Source organism: Saccoglossus kowalevskii, chromosome 3 (assembly GCF_978046115.1).
Source record: "Saccoglossus kowalevskii chromosome 3, keSacKowa6.1, whole genome shotgun sequence".
Taxonomy (NCBI): domain Eukaryota; kingdom Metazoa; phylum Hemichordata; class Enteropneusta; family Harrimaniidae; genus Saccoglossus; species Saccoglossus kowalevskii.
In genome coordinates, this window is record NC_140643.1 from 15,517,944 (window position 1) to 15,533,904 (window position 15,961).

General features: G+C 37.9%; 1 protein-coding gene across 1 annotated transcript in view; it reads right to left on the bottom strand.

Moving 5' to 3' along the window:
• Positions 1–216: 216 nt before the first annotated feature.
• LOC100375342 (uncharacterized) overlaps positions 217–15,961 on the bottom strand; it is a 33,270-nt gene continuing 17,525 nt past the window's right edge. Inside the window, exons 5-10 of the mRNA XM_085496811.1 lie at positions 10,095–10,245; positions 9,064–9,181; positions 8,249–8,362; positions 3,531–3,599; positions 2,947–3,045; positions 217–749 (exon numbers count right to left, since the gene is read on the bottom strand). Of these exons, the coding sequence (XP_085352937.1) occupies positions 627–749; positions 2,947–3,045; positions 3,531–3,599; positions 8,249–8,362; positions 9,064–9,181; positions 10,095–10,245 (674 nt within the window). The 3' untranslated portion in view covers positions 217–626. The remainder of the gene's footprint in view (positions 750–2,946; positions 3,046–3,530; positions 3,600–8,248; positions 8,363–9,063; positions 9,182–10,094; positions 10,246–15,961) is intronic.

Consider the following 15,961-nt stretch of genomic DNA (forward strand, 5'->3'; position numbering starts at 1 on the left):
GTCTAGTCAAAGAAGCCAAACAATATCAAACAAAGTGTTACATAAACAAACAAAAATACACACTAGTACACAGGACAAAGAATGAGAAATGTAATGGACAATGACGCCCCCTAGTGCTATAAAATGACACACAAACAGGACCTCCATAGTTCAAATGGGAAACAACTTCGCACTGATATGTTATAACTACATTCATGAATAAAACAATTGGCACAATTTATACAAACATAAAATCATTTTCATTTATTCAATTATCCATCATATATAATTTGGCATTCAATTAAATCTGACTCGCCCCTTGTTCTGCCATGTAAATGCAATAACTGAATTAGAATGATCCAAGTAAATGATGGATTGTTCAATCTGATGAACTGAACATGAAACAATACAAATCATTGGATATTTGATCTAAAATAGATAACTAATTTTTGGAAAGTTGGTCATAAAACACGAACATTGTCTTATGATTCATGACCAATTTTCTCGAAAATTATAAGTCAGTTTTTACCTTAAAATAAAGTTTGTAAAAATCTTTTGATCATGACTTGAAACTGAATTGTTGTTAAATTAATCATAATCTGTGCACATGGTTACATTTGGCAAGGAAATGATGACATAATCACTGGTTAGTGGTCAGTTTCTGGTGATGCCCATTGTTCTACTGGTATGTTTCTAGGTATGTCATCTTGCCTTGGTTGTGGATGTGAGTATGTTCTTTTCTCTGCTCCTAGTACTGAAATGGGACCTATCTGTAAGATACAACATATGATGTATGTACGTTATGAACTCATACACTGGATATCATCTTGCCAAAGCACATGGTCCACGACACCTAAACCTAAATGTAATAATTGCTGATTAGTTTCACAATTAGTAAATCTAATGTTATGCCAGTCTTGACTGGCGATAACAATAAAATTTTATGAAAATGAAACGATAATTGCATGCTTTTAATGTTCATAATAATTTCTGTTTCAAATTATCCTTAGATGGCAAATCTTAATTGAAAACAATTTTTCGACAACAAATTAGCATAAGCCAAGTCACAAGTTGTTCCACAATGGAAACAGTTATCATCTGGTATATTGACACTTTCAAAATTAAATAAACTTTTGCCTAATACTAATCCAACAATTAAAGTGAATTTGTATATATACCCAATACTGGTATATTTATTAAATGCAGTTCATCACCCCATGCAAATTGGACTAGGAGAAATATCAAACAAATCAAGTATTTGGCTGTTTTATTTACTGAATAATGTATGATAGAAATATATGCACTGAAAATATTCTGGCTTCACTGAATATATTGTACAACGAATAAAAAAATGAGTAATTGTATTACATAGAAACTGTGAGTTCTCAAGTTTTAACATGAACAAGAACAGTAAGAGAATGTCATAGATATGAATCCAGAACTATATTCACTAAAACATTAATCAATCTGACAAATGAATTGGTATGCATTAATTTCCCATGAAATTTAAAGTACTGTACATAGTACGTTTGAACAAAATCTGTCCATGCATGACTGAGCCTCAGATCCTGAATTGCAGAAATACTTGAGTAGTTTGTGGATATGCTACTGCTCACGCTAAAGGCAATTATAAACGACAGAGAGACACACAAGCGTAATTTACGTTGGCAAAAACACAGTATTGGTTTATTGCAATACGAAGTAAACTGACATAGAGTACTGAGGCAACTGGTAAAAACATGAAATATAACAGAAATCATGGGTATTTATACCCTCTATGCGAACGTGAAAGGAAACACATTTAGGCATAAACTATGTAACTAAGTTTCAAATATGAGCGGCAAAACAAGGCCGAACTGTCACAGTTTGGCTATATCTTAAATTGTATTACTTGAATCAAATAAATATGCACATGTGCGACATAATATATGATGTTTATATACCAGTATATTGTTTTAATTTGAATGTTCAGGGCATCTCAGGCATATAGCTCCAAAATAACATTTGTTAAAACAAAAAAGCTGTCAGTCGGATATTCACTTCTGGAATGGCAGAAATGTTGATTTTGATGAATTTTTTAAACATTAAATGACTGTCATTTGGCCATCTTGAATTGGACTGACAAATGAATAAAAGTGTATGAAGTGTGACATGATGTTTAGTTCTTGTTCGGATGCCATACGCAAACAGGGAATTATGAATTGACCTGTGTGTTTGTTCGTGCTTCCACTTCTATATCTTAGACATGCCTGGACTAATCACATTCAACCTTCACGCATATATCATACATCATATTATACATATGCACATCAATTTGTTTCACAATCTGATTCAAGATGGCGTCCATTTTTGTGCTGAAAAATCATTGAAATCAAGCATTTCCCGGCTGTTCACAGGTAGATCTTGTTCAAACTTGGTACTTACATTGGACATTATGGGTCCTTGATGCATGCCATTTTGTTTTTCAGATCGGATTCAAAATGACTGACTGGTAGCCATTTTGTTTTGTAATGAATGCGGTTCTAATGCCATATCTCTGACATGTTTTGACTGATTATGTTCAAATTTTATATATTCATTATACATCATGTCATAGATACATGTACACTACTTGATCTAATTCAATAAATACCGGTAATAAAATATGCATATGTGTGACATGATAAATGATGTACCAGTACTTATAAAGTTTGAACATGATCAGTCAAGGCATGTTAGAGATATGGCTCTGGAACAAATCCATCAATGTAAACAAGATCAGGTTCCATAATGGCAGAAATGTTTTATTTTTATTTAGATTTTAAATTGGATTATGAAACCAATAGAAGTGCTACATGTATGTATGCATGATGCATGATGTATGTGTGAAGTTTGAATATAATCGGTCCAGGCATATCTGAGGCACACATGGGTCAAAACATAGGTCTCAGTTGTACAACTTAGGCAAGGAAGGGAGTATTTTCTTACCTGGCTCCATTTGTATTCTTCTTCTTTTCTGTGTGCCTCTTTTTTGTTCTCGACCCAAACATTCACTTCTTTTGTCTTATTTTTCTCAGATTTGTGAGCCTACAATTGAGTAGACAGTACATTTTAACGATTATCATATGTTTTACAGACACCCAAACTGATCTATTAGACTGAGTTTTCGTTCTGCAGTACAAACCACATTTGTAAATTTGAAATTTTGAAGGATGGACAGGGCTAACAAGTTAATGCAGTTACAAATTTGAAAATTTTGAAAGGTTCCATCAAATAAATTACAAAGAGCAAATAAAAAACAGGAATATCTGAACTTCTTTCCATGGATACAATGATTTGTAACCTCCCCAATATAATTAAATCTTACTGTGGTGGCCATTTCTAATTGAAATTTGACTGAAATACACAACTGAGTTTTATGATTTCAACAACTAGTTTGGATAATTAAGTTTTTCCTCAGTCCAAAAAAAATTCCTAGCTGTGTCAAAAATGTGTTAGTTGTGTCCATCCTAACATCAGTACATATTATATAATGTTCATATCAACTAATGATTATAAATAAATATGTTTACCTCTTGTTTTTGTTTTCTTAGTTGTTTCTGTAGTTTTTCTCTTTCTGCAAAACTAGTAGCAACCTGGCTCTGTAAAATAAAAATTACTTTGTATGATTAAAACTTTGCAATCACAACAGTCCTTGCTTGCAATGCTTGATTTTCATTTTGTACTTTTAAAATTAAAACAGCTACTATTTAACCATCTTAAATCAGATCATTGAACAAATGCATGAGATGAATTCATAATTGCTTTGTTTCTGGACAGTATCAGAGTGAGGACAAAAAATGTTTCTGTGAAGTTATAATCATGATTTTCTAGGGATGGGCGCATACCTGAGCGCACCCCCCCCCTGTGTAAAAGAGAATTTTATTACAATATTAATTAGGTACCACCCGAATTTAAGCGGAGGAACCCGCCTATTCACATAGTTCATACCCACCAGAGACTCCAGTCAGTCAAAATGACTATTTTGAACTGTAGGCATTAATCAGCGATTCTGCCAATGATGGAGAGATAGAATCTAGGTCAGGGGAAGCCTCATGACCCCAAGATTCTTTTCCCTTACGTCACGAACCACGTGACCGAGGCCATGTGGCAGTGCCATCAAAGCCAGATAATCAATTCTGGTTCTTTTCTCACCGCACTGAGGACTAGACCAATGCTATGAAAAGAGTGGGGTGGTTGGAGGGAACCCAGAGCCTATGATGGGTATGAACTATGTGAATAGGCGGGTTCGGAGAAATTCACTACGTTTAATTACCCACCATAGACTCAGGTCAGTCAAAATGACTATTTTGAATTGTAGGCAGAGCAAACAGAAAATGATGAAGGTCTTTTCCCAGTCCGGGATGATACACTCTACATCACTCATCACCTAGCTAAGACCCCAAAGAGGGTGGTGTCTTACCTTGCCTGAGCAAAAAGCCAAAAATGACAGGGTTCGGTGTGCCTGAGAAAGCTAGACCCAAAACCAAAATTAGAAAGCAGCATACTTTCGAAGTAAAGACCAAAACAGTTCTGCGTGAGGACATAGGCCGAAAGCAAGACCTGGAAACTTCCAAGGAGTGCTGATGGTAGAGAAATCTGTCCACAAAAATGCTGAGACCGACTTATTGCCTATGCGCAGGGACCCTTGTGGTCGTTCAGGCTGGGTCAGCAACCAAAGTCTACGACGGAATCCAATCTAGAAGAGGGCCTCCTCAATGGATTGGGTGTCTCTTAGGTAGTAGTTGATAAAGACGTTTGCGTTCTCCAGAAGCCTGTCCTCAGAAAATGGGGGTCGCCTGACACTGGGACTAGTGAGTTAGCAATCGCACGGGCCTCATGCGCTCATACTTGGTGTCTCTGCAAGCTCTCTGTTGAGGAAGTTAAGTTTTATAGACCTCTAATACAGTCACAGTAATCCACCTGGCGATGGAAGTCAGGGAGGCCGGCCTATCCAGCCTGCCTGGACTGTAACACAAAGACAAGTGCTTGGCACCACGTCTTGAATCCTTAGTATGGTTTTGGTAGCAACTCAGTGCTCGAACCAAACAGAGAAACAATTCCTCCTGACCCTCTGGGTCGACAAAATTTGACAGCCGGGGGATGACGATCAGGTGAGGATCTTGTCCTGGGATTTGGTTCTTGGCGAGAAACTCGATTTGTGTCTTTAGCACAACTTGATTGTCCATAAAGGTGGTACATTGTCCGAGAAGGACAATGCCACCCAGTTCTGACCGATGCCTACCTGAGGCGAGGGCCAGTAGGAAGACTATTTTCCACGTCAAAAATTTTAGTGGTGCTGAGTGGTAAGTCCGGAAGCACTACTGGTGTTTCGACTAGCATTTCCAACAGAAGTGAAAACTAGGCCTTGGTTGGCCTATTGGGTGCAACCAATGACAACATGCAGTTGTGCACCTGTCAAAGTTTTCTTCGGTGCCCGGTGAACTAGTGGGAAGGGAAGAAAGGCATACTCATCTATGTGGGTCCACGGGGTCAGCAAAGTGACCCTGCCCCAGGCTCCTTGAGTCGACAGGAGTGTTGTGTACGTCGGAAGCTTGGCATTCTGGGGTGTGACGAACCGGTCTCTTTGGACTGTCCCACAGCCAAAACAGCCTGAAGGCTACCCACTGGGGTATAAGCCACTCCGTTTTCTGAAGACGAAGCCGCCTTGAAAGGGCGTCTGCCAGACTGTTCCTCACCCCTGGAAGGTGGTGTGCGGTTAGCTCCACATTGTATTCCAGGCAACAAAGGCGAATTTGCTCCGCTAGGACTGACAACGATGGGGAACGTGTCCTCCCTCCTTGTTAAGAGAGACCACCGCTGTGTTTTCTGTGTGGAGCGGGACTCTGTGATCTTGAACTTCGGGTAGAAAGTGTGGTAGTGCTAAGTGCACTGCTTTCAGTTCGAGCCGGTTGATATGTCAGTCCCAAAACTAATGCAGGGCCATATACCTTGGGCTTTTTCATCCAATAGATGTGCTCCCCAACCTTGGAGAGAGGCATCTGTTACCAGTGTCATAGCTGCGGCGAGTGGGTCCAAAGGGACCCCCTGTCTGAAGTTGGCCAGTGACGACCAACAGGGCAGGGCTTCCTTCACTTGGTCCGGGATCAATAATCACCTCTTTAGTTCCCATAGGAGAGCCGTGTGTTGTAGCAACAAGCGTTGTACTGGGCGGCTGCGCAATGTGGCAGCAGCACCACCTGTTCCATCCATTTTGGTGGAACGTAGGGCGCTGTGCATAACCCAAAGGGGGGGGGGGCACCCGAGATTCGAATACTTGGCCCAGATGGGCGACTCGTAGGAGATGGCAACTCGCCGGGTGCATTGATATGCGCAGGTAGGCCCTGCTTAAGTCTAGTGAGGCTAGCCAGTCGAAATGGTGTCACACTTTGGGGTCTGATGCCAAAACCACACCGACTGAATAGCGTTTGGTCTAGCGGAAAGGGGGCCTTAGGCATTACCTCCTCCGCAGCTTACCAACGTCCGCCCATCAACATTGTCTGCACGCCCTGCACCCCACTCAGCACTGGGCTGAACAGGGGGAGATGTGCCGACGAGGTTGCTTTGGATCCCGACGCATGTGATCCCATAAGCATTGAAGCAACAGTAAGTGGTTGCCTTAGGATCAAGGGTGGGGGTATATACATCGTATCACGGATGGAAGACTCTGAGGGACCGCCCGAGGTACCAACTGTATCCGACGCGAGTGAATTGTCTCCTTTCAACTTAAATATGTGAGCAAGAGCGTGTTTGACTGTGCGTCTCATGACAGGGTTGGTTCCCTCTGGGGATGACCATGGGTCGGTAAGAAGGGATTCAAAACCCACAGCGGAGCCCGGACTCTAGGGTAAATTCCTGAGTCCGGTACCACGCAACGAACCCTGGCTGGCTGTAAGTAGGGGGGGACAACATGTGCCCTGACCCAAAAGCCCTGCCCCGAAATCGGAGGCTTGGCTGCCAGCATCCCTGTTGGCATTCAGTGCCCAAGGTCCCAGAGGAGATCTGATGCAACTAGCCTGAGCCTCGCCTCACCCAAATCAGCGGGAGAGTCACGGCTGGGAACGGGGGGTTCCCCGGAAGAGACATGTTTTGAATGCGAGCAATGCTTTTGTGTTTCTTCCTGCTTGCTGACTGAGGGACAGTGCCAGGGACGCAATTGCCCCGACAATCCTTTGACCAAAGCACTCAACTCGGAGGCGAACCTGGCGCCGTGCGAGGAAGGGTCCACAAAAGGACCCACAACGGGCCCCATAGGAGGAGAGCCTCCAGAGTCACAGCCTCGCTGCAGCCGGTAAAATCGGGTAAACCACCGCCTGAAAAAACAGACTGTGAGGATGCCCTCCGATCAGCGGGGGGGACCGAGAAAAATACCGGTACCTCCACCATCGGGCCTCCTACTCGACGTCTCATTACACGAAGTACCGGTAGCCGAGCGTGAGGACTTTCCACTCATGCCAATATGCAACTCACTTTAACAGATTTTTACTGGATGCGTGACCTTGCTGTGAAAATACGAGCGACACGGTCAGTCTCAGCGATTTTGTATGGTCCTGGAAAACATCCCAGGCTTCAAAACTCCAGTGAAAAACACATGCCTTCAAGGCGAAAACCCCGTACTCTGCACGCAGTCACAGCAAAAATAGCATTTTGGATGCGGGTTCTATGCTGGTAAATTCTGATTATAACCACTGCACAGTCGCCTCAAAAAACGAGGAGACAAAACCAGCAGCAAGCCTCTGGTGCTGTCATTACATATATCCATCTCTGAATACATTGATAAAGCATAAAATGAACACAACATGCATGAGGGAAGCGAAATACAGTTAGAAAAGGTGACACAACGAAACCAACAGGTGCAGAGATAAAAATAGAAGTGATTATCTGACTATGATGGCACTGCCACATGGCCTCGGTCACGTGGTTCGTGACGTAAGGAAAAAATTCTTGGGGTCATGGGGCTTCCCCTGACCTAGATTCTATCTCTCCATCATTGGCAGAATCGCTGATTAATGCCTACAGTTCAAAATAGTCATTTTGACTGACCGGAGTCTATGGTGGGTAATTGAACGTAGTGAATTTACGAGGTTAGAAATATTAGAGTCTGTTAGAACACAAAGTCAAAATCTTCATCATTATCTTCATAGTTGAATGTGTTGGATTGTATGCACACTGTTGATGAAAAGCACTTTCCCCCATGATGTAGGTAGGTAGTAAAGTTTACTGAGTTCAGTATATGTTGTCATACATGTACCTTTAGCATTTGCAAACTACCTCCAGCTTCCTTAGCTCTCTTAAATAAATCAGCATTTTCCATCTTCAGTCTCTTGATTTCATCTTTCAAGATTCCATTTTCATCAAGAAGAAACTTTAAAAGTGAGTAAAGAAAAAAAAACATTTAACCTTGGAGGTAACAAGTGCATCACCACTAGAGGGCGCTAATTCACAATCACTAGAGGGCACTACTTGTACTGTAGTGGTGAACGGTGTACTGTAAATGCATTAATTATTCACTAAATTTGTGAAATTAAAACCCAGTGAACACACTCACAACGTCAAAATAGTGAAAATACATTGTTTTAAACTACTGTAAAAGGATTAATTATTCACTGGGTTTTAATTTTGCTTATTTCGCTGATTGGAAAATGCGCTAAATTAAAACCCAGTGAATATGTAAAATTTAGCATAGAACATATTATCTAAATGATAAAATCGAGAATTTAAAACCCACTGAATATGTCTGGAATGGTAAATAAGTGAAATTTAACCCCCATGAATATTATCCATTTTACAGTATTTTGTTACTTGTAACTATGAATGCATTCTTTTAATTTACTGAGGGTATACAGTGAGAAGTACCTTATGCACACATGTGTACCTGCACGTAATAGACCCATGAATTGTAACGATAACCATCGTGTACATTTACGCTAACAATCTCGTGCACACAAATACAATCCATTTCGTCTAATTATCCAGAAGTTATTTCTTTACCAGGAATTACTTCTAATCACATTTCCCTGAAACACACTTATACTCCTGTATTGAATATAAAGACTTTATATTCACCTGATACTTTCTTTGTAGATCAGACGACTTTTGGGATGCTCTCAATCTGGCGGAGCCTTCTCGACTCTTGCCTCTTTCATTCTCATCATCTTTGTCTTCTGTTTCTTCTTTATTATTTCTAATCAAATAATAAATTAGAAAAATGAACATTGTGGTAACACATATAAAATTACATATTTTATTATAATTAATTTTACTCATATTTGACTTATAGTTCATGATACTACTAAAATTTGCAGTTTTTTTTTCAAATTAACCAAATTTTAGGAATGATTGATAATAATGCTGAAAATAGACATACTGCCTTGTGGACTAGGTTAATCACATTTTGTGTGAGAAAAAAGTATTAGCAAACTCTGAAATGAAAAATTAGTGGAATAGTTAATGTTACCGACACATAAATAGGATACAGATCTGAGTTTTGTGAAGACCCCTGTGAGTCACGTAATGTACATTTTACAGTATCATGATATATGTCAAAAATAAAGAGACCTTAGATGCAATGGCTGCATTAATTACGTTAATTGTTTTTGACCCTCAAATTATAGTGTATCATTCTCTCTTCTCAACAATGAACACAATGACGAGAAAGGATGTGATACTATTGGATGGATAAATTAAGTCTAGTGACTCTCTCTTGTGTCAAAGTTCTGCTTAACACTTGTGAGATATGCAGAGCAAGGGAGTCGTCACCTGTGCATGCGTCAGATGGCCATAGCGTGTCATTGTTTACAAACAAGCATCTACCAATGAACCTTTGTGTTCTTAGCGTGTGTTGTTATCATCGCTTGGGACTCAATTCCCGCGCGTGTGCAGGTGACGACCCTCTCGCTTTAACGCATCGCCCACCAACACCATTTTTCTCTTCCCCATTCATTTCCATTAACGTGGAGGCTTTCAGCAGGTGATGCATTAAGACTATTGCAATCGAAACACTGAGACTATAGAGATTCTCAATAATACGACTAAGTAGCAACAACACAGTATAATAACGACTTATCTATTCTATTAGAGACAGTGAGTACACTTACTCTTGTTTATCTTGAGAGCCATCACCCTCACCATCACTCTTAGCTTTTATCTGTCTCTTTCTTTTCTCCGTCTCATACAAATCTTGATACTTTTTGGCATTTTCCTGCGTTCTTTTTAATTCCTCCTCCATCTCAGTTAGTCTCCTTTCAGCTGCAGCAAACAATAATAATAACAAATTATTATAGTGTTAACACTTCATTCTGTGTTGTGTTTTTTTCTCTGATTTTCCAGAAAATACCACACTGTCCTTGGATCCTTTGCAATTTGTTAATTTTACTGTGGACTGTGAGAATGCGTTTAGTAAAGTTGTCACACAGCATTTTATCCTCACTCAATTCAAAAATTGGAAATTCACAACATTTCACTATTATTGTTTTCTTGTAATGTTTAAAATAATTCATGTGCATCCAACAACAGTCATTATATTCACAGTGACTCTTCACGTTTGTGATTTACCAGAGGCCACAGTAGCGATTCTGGCCAAATCCTCGAATATCCTCACAATTCGTACATATTCATACCATAAATATGTCACGTAACATTGTAATAGTCCTAAGACAAAGCTTTATGAATTCTATCTCTGAGGGCATCTTCAAAGTAATCTACCCTATGAAAAGATTGTTTGGAGATGAAAATGAAAATGACACACTAGGTAATTGTTATACATTACAGCAGTTGAAGCATAAATAAAGCTACTGTAGCTTATCTTGCTTTCAAAACCACTATATAATTACATATGTCTCAAATAAGCAGAAAAATTTGCCCGAGTGTGTCTCATATTAGGAGAACATAGGTACCGGTGATGACAATGATGTTCACCTTAAAAAAATATGTATTATGTGAAAAAGGAGTGAATTTTGATGTGTCACCAGGTGTAATGTTAAATATGTTACACAGAATTACATCATTAGATGTTAATATTTACAATATGTTGATTAATCTAGAACATGCACAAGAGCAATGATTTCAAAATTGCTACACAATTTTTGTTAAACCTGATTGACTGTGTATTCAATAACACTCAATGTTGTAGTAGGTACGTCACCATAGTAATTTTTTACTGCTACAAAATTTTGTGATTTTCAATTGAACATGTGAAATTTAATATTCACGCGGTATATTTCACTCACAAAATTCAAGAAGTTTACAAAATTTGATTGATGAAATTTGAAAAGACATCGACTTACGCAAGAAATTTATGCAGCATATTACACAGCCATCATGTCGTGAACAAGTGAAATAAGCGGCACTCCGGTATAATGCTCATTATGAATATTGTCACTCAACATTATCTAATGCTATTGCTTATTTATGAGGATATACCGGTACAATTCATAACAATGTATAAAACCTGAAATGGTAGCTGTATTTTTAGAGCACTTATTGCTTTGGTGCACGCATCAAAGCCACTTCATCAAAGCCATGAGTAGATAAACTCAATTGATTTCCAGAGCGTTTGTTCCTGTCCACACATGTTTTGTTCGGTTACATGCGGTGTTCATTGTTCTATGTACAATGGTAATTCAGATATTTCTAAAAATAGTAAATCCATGCATTTTATCGTGATAGATTTTTTATATGACCAGCAAAAAACATGTAATTTTGTATATACATGTAAGCCGCTAAATAGTCACTAAATTTACCATAACAGTACATCACTGATACACTGTAGCAAATCCTGGAATCAACTAGAAGCACTCATTCATTGACTAGTTTGATTGACAGTATATATGTCTACTGTGAGACTATTAACAAAAATATTAAAGACTGACAAGGTATATAAGCACGCAGAGTCTATTATTCAAATGAGAAACCCTCACCAATAGCAATAGCTGCGACTAAAAAAAGCTTCAAAAAACATGAGAAACAGTGATTCATTGCATTATATTTTCTATTTTTCAGACATCAAGGGAACTATGAATGTTCAATTAGATTATGGGAGGAAAATGTCAGTGTGATTTGTATAAACAGATGGTATGTCCAATCAGTGTAGGATTCTTGAATCTAAACGAGGACAATGACATCCCACACTCAATGCCATACAGATGCACAGTGTTTTTAGAACTTAATTTTTAGTTCACTTTTATTTCAGTCTATTTCATTGATAGAAGTGCTAAAATTAAAGCTTAGTGTATGTTTATCTATGACATTAACCATATAAAATATATTGCTAATTTGAAAGTTATTTCCATTTTATAACAATTCAACGAATTTATTTTTGCACGTTATTATAATCATTACTAGGTAATAATCAACAATTGTAATGGCCGAATTGTTTGGAGAAAATTGCGCTGTCTACTTTTTAATCCAACAAGAAAAAAAATGTATAAAATTTTAGATTAACTTCTTCAATAGCTTCTTTTGTTTTGGGTGGTCCAATTGCCGGCATTGAAAATCGGTGTAGGTGGATTTTTCAATGAAAATATAAGTCCCCCTAAAAATATTTGATGATAATTATTTGAAAATTTGAACCCCAAATAAGGGCCCGCCAGCCGTGAAACCACCAGGGCGATTTTTCGGATGGGCGAATTTACGGCAGAATTCGGTATTACAGAATGTGATTTTAGGTTTTTTTTGACAAAATGGCCACCATCTCGACAAATTTGATCAAATCTCAAGACAAAACATGTTGTTGTTTTACCATCTTGCAGAATACTACCTATGTACAAACTTTGAACTAAATCAGGTCATATCTTTCAGAGGAATCAGCACAAAAAGGAAACAAGCAGCCTATCGGCTGAGATAGCTCCGCTGTTAGCAATGCACATTTCAATTAAAGAACTGAAGACATCATTAGAAAATGAACAATATGTATAGTATCAAAGCAATCGGACTTACAGTTTTTAACAAGAAGTCGAAAATATCACTTTCTACCAAAAATGACCAAAATATTCACCAAAATTAGAGAATTGAAGATATCATCACGAAATGAACAAATCTAAGAAAGGTCTACATGTAGTACCTATATATGTAATATCAAAGCAATCAGACTATTGGTTTTTTACAAGAAGTCGAAAATATCACTTTTTACCAAAAATGACAAAAATATTCACCAAAATTATAGAATCGAAGATACCATTACGAAATGAACAAATCTGAGAAAGGTCTACATGTAGTATCTAAATATGTAATATCAAAGCAATTGAACTATTGGTTTTTAACAAGAAGTCGAAAATATCACTTTTTACCAAAAATTACAAAAATATTCACCAAAATTAGAAAATTGAAGACATCATCACAAAATGAACAAATCTGAGAGAGGTCCACATGTAGTACCTATATATGTAATATCAAAGCAATCGGACTTGTGGTTTTTAACAAGAAATCGAAAATATCACTTTTTACCAAAAATTACAAAAATATTCACCAAAATTAGAGAATTGAAGATATCATCACGAAATGAACAAATCTGAGAGAGGTTCACATGTAGTACCTATATATGTAGTATCAAAGCAATTGGACTTGCGGTTTTTAACAAGAAGTCGAAAATATCACTTTTTACCAAAAATGATAAAAATATTCACCAAAATTAGAGAATTAAAGATATCATTACAAAATGAACAAATCTGAGAGAGGTCCACATGTAGTACCTATATATATAATATCAAAGCAATTGCACTTGCGTTTTTTAACAAGAAGTCGAAAATATCACTTTTTACCAAAAATGACAAAAATATTCACCAAAATTAGAGAATTGAAGATATCAACATATACACCAAGTATCAAAGCATTCAGGCTTGTAGTTTTCAAGAAGAAGTCGAAAAAGTAAAACGTTGACACGGACGACGGACGATGATGACGGACGACGACGACGGACAATCACTCATATGATAAGCTCCGCTCGACAAAGTCGACAGCGGAGCTAAAAACAAAATGGTTGTAAGTCGGCCATTTTGGTTCAGATTTCAAAAAAATATGGCGTGCACCTGTAACCCTATATGGATGAGCACCATACAAAGTTGGATTGAAATTGCCCCTTCAATCTCCAAGAAACAGTTCTGGACATATTACAGAATGATATTTTACATTTTTGGACAAAATGGCCACCATTTCAACAAATTTTATCAAATCTCAAGACAAAACATGCTGTTGTGTTACCTTGCAGTATACTACCTATGTAACTCTCAGGTGAATCAGGCCATATCTTACAGTTGGTCCAAATTTTGAAAGAAATATGACATGCACGAGTAACCCAATATATATGATCATCATACAAAGTTTGATTGAAATCACCCTATTCAGCCCTGAGAAACCCTGTGATTTTAAGATATTAAACAAAATGGCCGCCATTTCGACAAATTTGATCAGATATCAAAACAAAACATGGTGTTGTGTTATCTTTAAGTATAGTACCTATGTACAAATTTTTAACTGAATCAGGCCATATCTTATGAATGAATCAGCACGAAAACGGGAAATGAACAAAATGGCCGCCAGTCGACCATCTTGGACCGTATCTCGAAAAAAAAGTGACGTGCACCTATAACCAAATATGCATAATCACCATACAAAGTTTGATTGAAATCACCCTGTTCAGCTGCCAGTCAGCCATATTTAATCCAATTATAATGAAAATTGGCATGCATATGTAGGTCATCATACATTGTCTGTATGCCAAGTTTGAACGAGATCAGTCAAAGGGTGTCCGAGAAATGGCTCCGGACGGACGCACAGATGCACGGACGCATGGATGGAACCCAAATTAATAGTCCTCGTTTTCAGACTTTATACAATAATTCTCCTTATACAACAAATCACTATGTTTAATTAGCTTATTTTGTCTTCTATGCTAATCTTGAAAAAAACAAAAACAAAAAATAATAACACAGTTAAACTACACATGACTTGTCCTGTATATGTTTAGACTAGCTGATATATATTTGTCTGACTTTAAACTTGTATTTAAACTTGTTTAATCAAAAATGGCTAGTTACTAGTTTTTTTGAAAAACCATGTCGTTTATTCGCTGAAATCAATTCCAACAGATCGTACTTCGACATCGATAATTCACTTCCGCATTGCGTTATCGGAAAGTCTTCGGGAATTTCCGGAGAATTGCGTCGTGATTGGTTAATAACCAGCTTGACCCATTAGGTCAAAGGACGCTGCTGCAGGTCAAATCTGCAAATTCATCATGGCGGAAAGAGATTTTCATGGAGAGTTTGCGTATGATCCAACACCTTCGTCAGTGGGGATAATGATGAGAGTTTTGACTTTGACTGTGTTCCAACAGACTCTAATATTTTTAATTTCATAAATTCTGGTGGTACGTAATTAATATTGTAATAAAATGTGCATATTTTTTGTGATCATTTCTGTTCCTTCATTGTGAAAATCAATGACGACGCAACTAATTTCGTAATTTGATTTTCCCTCAAAGACGTAACCTGTCACATGATGACTCAAAATTTTCATTTGCACTCTTCTTTGAGGGGGTGCTCGGGTAAGCGCCCACCCCTGAAAAATCATGATTTTCTGAGTTGAGGCCCCTGGGCGCTAAGGCGGTACGGTACAGTAGTCTAATGGTCCTTAATAAAAGAAAGAAATCATAAAATATGATCATTACCCATTTGAGTAGAATTTGAGAAGTCCTGTCTGGATGTAATTATTAGATGAATGAATTAATGTATATTTTATAGCAATTTGGATAAAAGGAAATTGTCAGACAACATGACTACTGGTAGATGTAGTGTTGAATCATAACACAAGATGCAATCTCATGCTTTTAAATCTAATAGAACTCTACTAATTACTTACATAAACGACAGACCTGTGTCTATGGTCAAACCTTCTTGAAAACTACCAGCTCAATGTTTTGATACTTGGTGTCTAGGCACCTCTGTCAGATTTGTTTATTTTCTGGCAA